This window comes from Lepisma saccharinum, chromosome 20 (assembly GCF_977018435.1).
Source record: "Lepisma saccharinum chromosome 20, izLepSacc3.1, whole genome shotgun sequence".
NCBI lineage: Eukaryota > Metazoa > Arthropoda > Insecta > Zygentoma > Lepismatidae > Lepisma > Lepisma saccharinum.
In genome coordinates this window covers 60,124,337-60,136,948 of record NC_139248.1, presented here as the reverse complement: position 1 = coordinate 60,136,948, position 12,612 = coordinate 60,124,337, and the positions used below count along the sequence as shown (strand labels likewise).

The 12,612-nt window shown below is 39.3% G+C and overlaps 1 protein-coding gene across 1 annotated transcript in view; it reads right to left on the bottom strand.

Moving 5' to 3' along the window:
* LOC146003487 (uncharacterized) overlaps positions 1-12,612 on the bottom strand; it is a 328,072-nt gene that overhangs the window by 161,385 nt on the left and 154,075 nt on the right. Inside the window, exon 3 of the mRNA XM_083141777.1 lies at positions 11,342-11,428. Within this exon, the coding sequence (XP_082997903.1) occupies positions 11,342-11,428 (87 nt within the window). The remainder of the gene's footprint in view (positions 1-11,341; positions 11,429-12,612) is intronic.

Below are 12,612 nucleotides of genomic sequence, written 5' to 3'. Positions count from 1 at the left end.
AATAGATATGAAATGTCTTGAAATTAATTTTCGACCACTAGATTTTGGTAAGGGATTTATGTGTGATCCGCTTCCAGTTATTCATTGTTTAAACAAACGTTTTAAAACTATGTGGAATTTTCATTCTGGGATAAGTTTCTTTACTTGCTACATGTATGCGAACTACACTCTGTCCCACTTATCTCTGGAGCAGGTGAACGAAAACAAGTATCTGAGCAGCGATGAACACGTGAGAGGAATGGGATTGCGTGGAGGGAGGAAAGCCACTGCAGTTACCAGCCTTCCCAGCAGCGTGCACTGATTCGCTCTGTCCACTCGATCCCCTCTCCCCTCTCTCCACTTCTCTTCCGCTATGCGCTGCTTTGCTCCAGAGATGCTGGGACAGGGTAAAGTTAATTGTTTCTCAAAAGGTATCATCTATCTCTGTATGCCACACATTTAATTCTTACTCACATGGAAAAAAAATGTCAATTTGTATTCAGGGGTAGTTTCACAGTTACAAACTATTTTGCCCTTGATGAGAAGTTTAGTGTAAGTAGGCATTTTGTTTATAATTTTGAAATTGAGGTCGTCTAAGGTTGAAATCCTCATATTTAAGGCTTGAACTCGTCTACTAAGAGGTTGAAGATCGTCCTCTACTTTGTGCGAGGCCTTCTTTTTTTTCTATTCATTATTCATCTTCATCGTCGCGATTAGCCAAAGGTAAAATAAGAAAAGTCCTCCTCCGTGACCTCCGACAGCAGGACGGCATGGATTCGAGTCCGCCTATGCTCACTCTCTAGGTTCTCGACCTGTGTATGGGACCGGTGGCAACCCACCATCGTGAAGAAATTGGGGAGCTACGGGTGAGTAGCGTAACGCGGTCTAGGAAATCTCCTATGGGGCATGTTCCTGGGTAAACAAAAAATAATAGATCAGACAATTCGATTATCGAAGGCGATAAAATAACCTCCGGTTGACCAAGTTGTCAATATACGTAAATGGAATACAGATTGTCTACGAGCTTACATTGTTAAAAAGGAGCGGATACATGTATTACTATCCCAATAACTATTCAATACGGTTTTTTGTTTGTCAGGAATTATCACTTAAACTATTGCAAGTTGAGCTGGTGCCTACCTAGCCGCCTCTGATGAAATCTACCATTCTTCAGATTCTCTTTAAAATTCGACTCTGGTCACTTGTAACGTGCTGCGTGCAGACACTGTGCATCGAAGACCAGTGTTTTGCGATAAGAAGCGGCCTTGAATAGCGTGAGTGAGTCACTTTGATCGCGAGCAAGCTAGACTACCAAGCTTGTCTGCCTTTGAAAACCAAGTCATTTTTTTCACGGTCTCCGAACGCGATTGCTATTGTAGAAGTATATATTCTCTCAAAAGAGCAAGAAAGGAAATTCGACCAATGTTCTCCCGTCGTATAAAACCAAATATTATCTATTAAAGGAAAAGTTCACGATTGTCAATAAACGGTTTAACCTATCTGAGCATAAGGTGAATGTAAATACTAAATTTAATAGAAAGGTTCTCCAAAATTTCTCTTCAACTGTCAACGTAAGGTCAGTACCCAGGGGAGGGGCCATGTGGGCCATGCTTCCCCCTCGAACCCTAAAATATTTAATTGTGAACCTATAAATAAATAAATACGAAAATAACATCGTCGATTTTTGAAATGTGTAAAAATTTCAATTTTGCTCTTGTATAAATGAATCTGTTTCTTGCGCAAAAGTCTTCAAGCTGCAATATTGGGTGGTTTTAGTTTTATAATCATTGATTCAAGGCTACCAAACGTCCGATTCACCGATCTAGTCAGGACAGTGCGTTACTTTCAATCCCTGTCCCGACATTTTTGGAACTGCAATCGTGATGCGAAAATGTCTCTTTCTTATTGTTTTTTTTGTTAACTCACAATTAGACATGTTCTTTATTGTATTGTGAATAATTCTAAGTACGCAACATAGAATTATCATGACATTTTAATGGCGCTCGCACTATTTGAACTATTTTGTAATATCTGTCTGTCTGTCTGTCTGTCTCTCTCTCTGGTCTACGTCAATGACAGAAATGCAAGCAATATTCTTATTTATTTTTAACCCAATTAAAGGAAAGTGTAAGCATTTAAAAGAAATAAGAAAGATCGTCACTGTTGCTCTTCCTTAGAATTTGTTGTTCTTCGAGGAAGAAAAATTAGAAGGATTTAGTCCAGCACCTTAAAACAGTGTCCCACGAGTCTCTCTTGACTAACACTGTCAAATGTGAAGTGATTTTATGAATAAAATTTTCCGCCTGTTTACGTATAACGTTGCACAGATTTGGTAGTTCGCATACGGTGTAATTATTTCCTGTTATCTTACGCAACAGCAAATACATTTCATAAGACTCTTCTGGACACGAGACTTGCATCAGTAAACAAGCATTTTGTCTGTTACAGTATCACAGGAAAATAACATCGTCCTGTAATATTCAAGCCTCTAGATATTTTCCATTAGTAATGTCTAATCACAATAATAAGTTCCGTTTTTAATCCCTTCGAAAATTATTTCTCGAAGATATCGGTTATACTACAAGAAAACAAATCAAAATTAAAGTAAAAGTTCAACTACACGTATACCAAACGACATTTACAATATTGGAGGGACACAATACTAAAAAAAAAATATTGTTTCATTCGAAGGTAAAGGCGTAGTGTAGTGGTTCTTCTACCTGGTTTAAGGAGCTAAAGGTTATAGGGTAGTGGTTACCGTTCAGGATTGTCAATCTGATGGTCGTAGGTTCAAACCCTTCCGGGGGCAGAAAATTTTCGTAAGTTTTAGACATATCCCATTGTGTTCATTGTCCACGCCGTGTGAAACGGAATGATTCAGTTTGGAATTAACGATGGGGGGAGGAGAAATATTGAATTACAAAATCTCCATTTCAACGAACCGAGAAGTGGAGAAAAATTGAATAATTCTTATAATTTATAAAAATTACGTTCATTTTTTAGTGGTGCAATCGCAGGTAAAATCAAAGATCTTACATGGAAGATTTTAATTTGCTCTGAACTCAGCCAAAAGGCATTTCGCACCGATCTAATATATTCTCCAATACATTTCAAAATGTTATTGAATGTTTCATGTCGATAATTTGACCAATGCATCCATTCTTGCCGCTCAGACGATATTTTCTGCAACTACCTCTTCTCTCCAGTTCCTTCTCCTTCTTCTCTCCCCTCTTTTTGTTCTGCTTTTATCTCATATCGCCTTCCCTACTTTTCTCGCATCTTATCTCCATCCCACTCTTCTCCACTCCTCTTATCTCCTTTCCTGTCTTAGATGTTCGACTCCACTGCACTATTCTCTCTTTTTTCGTTCTTCTCTTTTTCTCTCCTTTACTCTACTCTCCACTTCCCTCTTCTCGTCTCCTCCTCTCCTCTCCTCTCGTTTTCCCCATCTTTTCTCTTCTTTGTTCTTTTTTCCTCATCTCACCTTGAATCTTTTTCCATTCTCCTCACTACATCTCCTCTCCTCGTCTATCCTATCTTTCTTCTCTCCTCTACTTTTCCTCTTCTCCTTTCGCTTTCTCTTTCTCCTCTCCTTTGTGACCTTTCGTTTCCTCTCACCTCTTTTCCTTACTGTAGACTCATCAGCGAAGAAATACTAGAAAAAGACCTATTCTTTTCTTTCAGAAAGAATTTTGTCATTTGCGATATAATAGTGATATTTTTAATAATTTTATACAATAATACTTGTTTATATTTCTTTCGCGTATTTTATAAATATCTATTGTGCATGTGGCAACCCTGAAATTGAGCCTAACTCTGCACGCAACCCACCAACGGCTTGTGTAAATTGGGTTGCCTAGTTTAAAATGTCGTTGTCCTAAAACTTTTGAGAGACACTGTACAATAATGAAATGAAATTTATTGGAAAAAAGGACATACATTTAAAAGATTCGATGTATGAAAAAGGTTCTAAGCATCACCCTTTGAGTAACCACCATCACAATTGAGAGGTTTTGAAATGTGTATTTTAAATAAATGCTGAAAAGTTATCGCACGACCGGTTCTCAGTACATATATGAATATAACCATTTTAACTTTTTTATTATAAACTTGTAAATAAAAATTGCTGCCTCTTTTTGGCTAATCGCGAAGATGATGATGCGTGATGATATGATGAAATTGACGAAGGGACAGTCACAAAGAAAATACATGAGCAGAACAGGATTCCAACCCGGGACTCCTGGCGTCGTAGCGCGGATAAATAAAAATGACCAAGCAACATACACATATGTACTTCACACAAAATGTATTCGTTTTCAAAAGATATTTGGGGCACGTACTTAATGACTTTTCAAAAGAAAAATATTTAAATTCTGATATATTATAACAATTTTTTGATGTTATTTCTCTCACTTTGTGATCAACCAACTTCAAACATACGAATGAATATCACTTAAATAAGTAAGAAGAGATGTCTTCTACACATTGCACTATACAATGAAGGCACATAAGTGCATGTGGAGGTAGGGTCTCATAGATTCTCCAGCTCGGCCATATTTTTGGGGGTGATGTGATCAACACCACACTCCAGCCACCTTAACTATGCGGCAGAGTCAGTCCAGAGCAGCTCTTATGCAGAGAAAGTGTCAGAAAATATATATGAGAAATCATCTACCATTGTGAATCGAACGCAGGTCTCCCGTGTGGCAGTTAGCAGCCCAATCGACTGGCTTGAATGTTTTAGTTTATTTTACTTCGCTTTTTATGCCACTTTTCGATAATCGCGAAGATGAGGATGAATGGTGATAGCATGAGATGGATGAAGAGACAATAGCAAACATGTAGGGACGACACACCACGAGCCCCACAGGCTGTCCGTCCAGACGCCAGAGTCTCGTTAGTCTGCAAAATGCAATCCATGGTGTAGTACGTGAAAGTGAGGTTGACATGTTGGTGCCCTTAAGAAAGCTAATCGCTTACTCACCCCTCCCCCCAAAAAAACTGGCTTCATGAATTTCAAGTGTTCCTTTTCGCTTCTTTTTTCGATAAATGGAGCTGTTATTGTTGGTCGGGATCCAAATAGTTTGTTGTTTTATTTTATGTATACTTTTATGCCCAGATAAGCTAATCGGGACTGGACCTACAGTTTAATGTGGGGTCCGAACCACTATATTCATCACCGGGTATCGAACCTGGAACACCTTGAGCAAAAGGTGACGACGTTATCACTACGCCATCGGAGACGCCCTCCAAATGGTTTGCTAATATTGCCAGAGTGAGTGCATTACAACCTCAGACGTCTGCTATCCGTCCCTCCTGGAATTCCAAGAGAGTCGTCAACTATCTTCTCTCTCGAAATCTGCCTTTCTCTTTTCAGAGGTAAGACAAATATTGGACAGTTGAAGGCACAGATGATGATCGGGGGAAGGGAAGAGGTTAACAAGAGAGGAGATGAAGAAACACTGATGTGAGGTGATGACAGGAAAGATATTGGGGTTGCGATGGTAACGAATGTGCCGCAAAGAAGAAATTGCATGAGTTGCTGTCTGAAGGCCATGGAGTGGAAACGGCTCTTTTGAAGGAAACAGTCTTCGGTACATAATGGAGGGAAACAAGGGGCTGCTCAAGATCTAAACCTTAGAAACATGTGAAAGGAGCCTCCATATTTTCCTCATCGATAACATTAAGAAACATTTCAGTTCAAACAGTAGTTATTGGAAACGAAAGAAGTTTCCTTAAGAGGCATTCGTATGTATTTGTATTTTCCTCTCTTAGTCGCAACGATGAAGATGGACAATGAATTGATGAAATACAGGGTGACGCAAAACTCACTTTACCCAAATAACCACATAGCGGATGGGATATATGATAGCCCTATACAACCACTACGTGGTAGCAATTAATGCGCCAGTTCTTGAAAACTACAAACGATATTTGAGTTGTGTCTTTTTTGTTCATTAGTATGCATATGAAGCTATGGCATATTCGAATTACAAAATAATATATCCATTGTTGCTATTATTAACAAGCGCAGTTTGGTATCGTGACTCGACCACTTAATGCGCTTGACCACCGAGGATTCCAAAGGCATCCTTATCATCTTGCTACCAACACTCTGTTCGTCATTTAATAGAAGAAAATATGATTTCGATACGGAGTTTTCCGCATGCTCGATGTTTCAGTAAATGTCGTGTGCATTTCCTGGCACCAAAAAACCTAAGTAACCACATTCTCCTTCGAGAGATAGCACCTCTTAGCACTTCATGATTTGGAAGCTACATAAGTAGGCAACACTGGCGGCAGCTGTCAATGTGGTGATAAATTGCCCGAAGCAACACGCTGCCGGAGGGCACTTTCCTTCCAGCAAGTTGTGGAGATCTTCGGGTCTTGTTGAATGCCCAGTTACCTTGCAAGCACAGAGCGCCTTAAAGAGGTGGAACACAAATGAATACTGAAGTCGACTCGTTGGCGCAGGCAGGGCAGCAGTTAAACCTGTTCTAAGGAATGGGTAAGCATAGGTATGAGAAACAGCAACATTGCAGTTCTCTCCTCGCAGCAAGTTTGAAAAGCGTACGGTTGAAAGTTTCCGTTCGTAGAAGCTATCCACGCGCACGAGGCTGAAGGTTGCCCAATGACAGTCATGGTCTGCATGTTGTAGAGGTACCACAAGTTTCACAGGTATTGTTCAAAGTGTCCTTCCTTGCTGCAACACATTACAAGAATGTTACTATCAGTGAACTCTTTCGATTGTGCCGACCTCCATGACAGTGGCTAGCACAGCTCTCTACGACAGCAGGGATATACTTGCCTGGGCAGGGGGGGTTTGTTTGCTAGTTCACATTCATCAATCTCATCCTCACCGTCGCTGCTTTTCTGCAGGTTAACGAAGCTCTGGGGTTTTTGCCAACAGCAAGTATGGAACGCTATGCGCGTTTGTCTCGTTCATATGTGTTTGTGATTTGATTTGCTTTATTTTACTTCGCGTTCTGTGCCACTTTTGGCTAATATGCGAAGATGGGGATGAGTGATGATATGATGAAATTGATGAATGGACACTCACAAACATCCATGCCCAGGCCAGGATTCGAACCCGGGACCCCTGGCGTCGTAGCGCCATATGTGTTTGTGATTGTTCCTTCATCCGTCTCATCTAATCACCATTAATCCTCATCTCCGCGATTACACAAAGGTGACAGAAAAGAGACGTCAAATTAAATCAATCCCTTTACTATATCCCAAATTATTTTCACTGTTAAATTCGTTCAATTGTTTGATTGATTTGGTTCATTTATTTCGTTTTTCTAACGCTTTTGGGTAATCGCAAAGATTGTTTTTAAAAATCAAAACAGACGACAAACGATACTCGAAAGTTATGACTGAAACGTAACTCCTAGTTCCATTGGTGACCTGTGGAGCTGTGGCGCTGTGGTTTCCAAACATGAGGGCTCGTGTGAGACACACGAGGGATTGTGGAATATTGATTACCTGAACTAAATGAAAAAGGGAAAATCAGAGATGAAATCCCAGTTGGAAAATTTAATGTCCAGAATCAGTTTGTAGATGCTTTTAACTTATGCTTAGGTATTCATGATGAATTCAAAAATTCACAGGCAACATTTTAAATCATAAATTCAGTCATATGCACATTTCAATTGAAAATAGAGTTAGGTTCGTTTTGAGGAATTGTGATTTTCAATACGAATATGTACGATCAGCACATACGAATCTACAGGCACACTTCAGGTGCTTAATTGTTTCTAACCTAGATTCCTTTAAATTGATTCTTTTTTCATTTGTCTTGCAGAATTATAAGGTTAGAATCAATACATTTGTAGGTCCTAGGTTGACAGCTCCTGAAGAAATTATACACCACATTGGACCTAATAGTCCTTAAGTCTTCTTTGTCCCTGATTTTTTCTAAAATATACATAATATTTGCTTCACATGAAAAACTATGCTTACATCTTTCCCCCTCATTTCGCAGATGATATATTAAAGCTATTTAGACAAAAAATATACACGTTCCCCTTTACAATTGTTTGTTACATTTTGTTAAGAATGTTAATTAATATATCCCATTCTAACATCTGAAGTGACTACCAAACTTGTCAAATTTATTGGCAACTGAACCATGAAATTACATAACTTCTAGTATAATACGAGATTTCATTCTCTATTATATTTTGTGCATTCCAGTATTTTATCACAGATAAACGTATTATAATATATACTTATGTACGTTATAATACGTTTATCTGTGATTATATGTTTCACGTCTGCACTTTCCCAGCAATATTAATAACCATCAACACCTCAACCATCAGAATATAAAGACCATTTGTTCAGGTTGAAATATTCAGGTTAGTAGTTAACCAGCTGGATTCCTTATATTAGACCGGAGCAAGGCAATAGGCCCAACATATGGGAGCAACGAATGTTGACCAATGTATGAACCCGTACCCAATGATCTTTGTTGAAGTAGAAAATATCCAGAAGACATCAAATAGATATAGCTCTTTCCGTCCCTCATTTCTGCCCATCCTATTTTTGATGTTTTTCGTGGAGAGGCCAGCTACGACCGCGAATAGAGATGTTACTGGAAAGAGCGCGCGTTAAAAACGTGGATGGACCATCAGTCAGTATCGCAGTGAAAAGAAGGGATTCGTTTGACAGACTTATCTGTTCCGTGCAACATAAAACTGGCAGCCATTAACGCTTCCTTTCTGCTGATGCCCTTCACCCTCTCTCAGTCTCTCTCTGTCAATCTATTATCCCTCTCCTCTTTCTATCTGTAATGTCTTTATTTCTTATGTACAGGTTGGACCAACAGTATATGTAGAGCATACAGTATATTTGTGATGGGATGATGGTGATAAATGTTATTTTTTTAACATTTAAATTGAATTTATCTACATTTCAGAGATGGTTTCCCAGATATTAACCTTTAGTTAGTTTAAAATTTAAGTTGTTTAACGTTGTGATAAAACTTATTTGTTTAACACTTGAGTGGTCGAAATGATCTCCATGAACGTTACAACATGCATCCAACCTATCCGAAACTCTTCGACACACAGTTTGACACAGCTTGCGTTCTGACTTAATGTCCATAAATGCATATGTTATGAACTCTTTCATTTCGTCCACTGTCTGGGGCTTTCTCTCATGAACCTTGTTTTTCACTACGCCTCCCTCTCCAAAAAGGTCCTCTGGGCTAAGATGGGGTGAATGTTTTATTATTTATTACTTTAATACCATTATGTATTATCATTATGCCATCACAAATATACTATATACTGTATATCTACTTTTGGCTCACGTTGACAACACATAAAATTATTTTTCCTCTGTTCTATCTTCTTCGTGTTTAAAAAGTTCTTTCTGTTTTCATATTTCTTTCATTCAATCCTATTTTCTTTGTGTTAACAACCCCCCCCCCCACACACACATTCCTCCCATCTCTCAAACACACACACAAACACCATGCTATGCCAAGAAGAGAAATACCCCAACAAACTCGCGAAAAGTGCACAGTCATTTGTTTGTTCTCTTGCTTCCCCCTCGCACGTGCCTGTCTGCCCAGTGCGCCACAATCATTACACCCTATTGTGTCGAGAAAATGCACATTGTCCCTTGTTTTGCATGCAGGTGTAGCGAAAATCGATTTTGTTTTATTTACACATTTTAACAAAAGTGAACAATACGTCTCTGCCTTTGCTTTTTATGGGTTTCCCCTTCACGAAGGAATATGCACGCAACACTGTAACGAGATGATGGAAAAGAGCTCTTCACAGCGCTGCACATTTTGTCAACGCAGTGGCAGGATAACAATGCATGCAGCTGATTGCATCATTCACTCTCTCGCCACTCGCGAAGATTTGAAAACTGGACTACAGCGCTCGGGAAAGGGGGAGTTGTCTTTTTGACATAGTTGTACACACACAAATTTGTAATTTTCTCATTGTCCATATCTTTCTATTCGGCCTTTTCCCCATCTGTTCTACTATCGTTTTGCCTCCTTTTCACTCCGTCTCTCTCTCTCTCTCTCTCTCTCTCTCTCTCTCTCTCTCTATCTCCCTCCGCCACCTCAGGCTCTTCTCGTAAAAAATAGAAAAAAAAACGAAGGGAGTAAAACAAAAAAAGACGAGCACAAAGTGATACTCAGATGAAAGGGAAAAAATAGATATTTGCAGAAAAACCTTCAACGTTCCCGCATGTAGAATTCGCCAATCGATATTCTACTCTTTAGTTAAAAAAAAACCTTCCGTTTCTAATTCCCATGATTTGTTCCCCACGTGATTTATTCTCCTCCTGGTTTGGACGGGGAGTAAAAGATTGAACGTCCTCCCGACGGACGTTCCGATGCAAATATTTGGCATCGTCGGTCAGTCCTTTCGACGTAAAATATGAAGAGTTGTGGAGATGTGAAATTTGAATGTGAGGAATAAATCAGTGAATGAAGCTGTCTTTTCGAAGGTCTTGAAATTCGCCCACGAATGGAGCCTGAACGCTGGAAACCAAAACCCGTTCCTGCCAATTGTCCTCTTAAATATGGATGGACTCGAGACTAGAAAAGCTGTCCCTAAAGAGGAAGTCGAAAATGTCTGTCTCATTTTCGATTTCCTCTCGACTTGTAAATGTATTTCTTGGTGTTTGACTCGTCTCAGGATAGAAATGCTTTTCTCGTTCTTTGTGTTTTATCCAGTTAGGAAATGTCCTTCTTGTATTTTGTCTCGTATCGACTCGGAAATGTTTTTGTCTTTCTTTGCTTTGTACTGAGTGGTGCCCCTGGTCATCCTCTCGGATGTCAGCGAAATAAAGAGGAAAAAAATACAATCATTCTGCAGAGGAAAGAAGAGAGACAATGAAACCATACAGCTTGACCAAGATAAGAATGACCCTTTGGCCCTGTAATCGAATTTTCAATCATGGGCGAGCGGAGGGAGTGTGATGCAATCAGCTGCTTACATTGTTCCCGTGCTCCTGCGTTGTCAAATTGTTAATTGCTATCAAGAGGTATGTACAAGAGAAGGGGAAGCAAAAAGAGAAAACAAATGACTGTATAGTATCGAGTTTGCTGAATACTGAGTTTCCTTCGAGCAGTGAGTTATGCAAGAAGACAAGAAGCAGTAGTTCAGTCTGTCATAGCTGAAGGAAGACTATGCCTCATCAAACGTTATTCAGATTTTGCCCTACACAGAATTCACAGCAAGTATGTTCCCTGCACCTCACGTCACAATTTAATCGAAACAATTAAACACATTTGATCGATAAATCGAATATTAAAATTGAGCGATTAAATCTACAGCCTTAATATGTATGCAGTAAGTATACATATTCATTATTATGTAGATTCCGTACTCACCACAAGACTTGTGCTGCTGCTCGTCTAGGTCCGCCCCTGGACGCTTCCTGAACAGGCTGTCCCAGAACTTGGAACCGTGCTGGTCGTCTGCAAATAACAATACAATGTGATTAAGAATCATATTACAGAGGCACTGTCACATACTCTGATTAAATGAAGTGGTGGTTTCTGAACTGATAGATGCAGTCTGTCTCTGAAGTCTTTGGAGCAACGTCGGGCATAACGGAAGGGAAGGGGAGAAAGCGAGTGGTATGAGCAAAACAGTGTGCACCTCTGCAAAGGGCTGTTAGCTGTAGTCACGTTCTCCCCTAACCTCTCACGCGTCCATTGGTTGAACTCTATAGTCCAAGTTGCACAGAGGACTTCTTCTCGTTCCCTTGCTCCACAGATTCCTGGAACAAATATAGATTTCCCCATGAAAAGATCGATTAAAATTAGCATATTAGGTGACGTAGCACTAAATCTACTTGCACCCGTCCAAATATACGGGAACAAGGTCATGTTGTAGACGTAAGGCAATGTTATATCAGGAAAGATAAGATTGCAAAATGTTCGTTTAGTTAACTTTAGTTTGCTGTTATTCACACCAGTTTAATAATAATCAGCCATCTAATATTTCTTGCAAGGTTCAATTATTTCTGCCTATAATTACTGGGCTACAGTGGTTATGCAGCGAGTTAAATCATTGTGTATTTGGAATTGCTTACCTGTAGGGATACTGTGGTTAAATCTCATTCAAGGATCACTTTCCTACAGTTTTATTCTGAACACCACCTAATTTAGCCCGCCTCTTAACGAGGAGTAGCCTAGGGCGCCATACACAGAGGGCGCCACTCAAAGCATTAACAAAAAAAAAAAAAGACAGTCAGAATATGCGACCAAGAAATTTACACTTGGCGGAGATAAGGTGAGAAGGAAAACATACAAGGTGTTACCCGACTTATGACCCCTTCTTGACGATTTTGTTTCATTGAAAGCAAAAAAAGTTAAAATCTAATTATTTTGTTGAGAGATATTTTGTAAATGTTATTGAGAATAATGTCTACTCCGTTGATTTTTTTCAATCTGAGTTGAATAATTTTCAATTTCAATTTTTCTACTGCGCGCTGTATTTAAATTATTATTGTTCACTTTTTCTACTTTTTAGTGTGAGCTTGTATTCTGGCAACACAATGCTGGATTTTTCTGTTTCCCAAAGTAGTACCTATTAATAGGACGTCTTAAAGACGTTCTTCAGGCACTAAGACATAACTGAAATAGTCTCTAATATG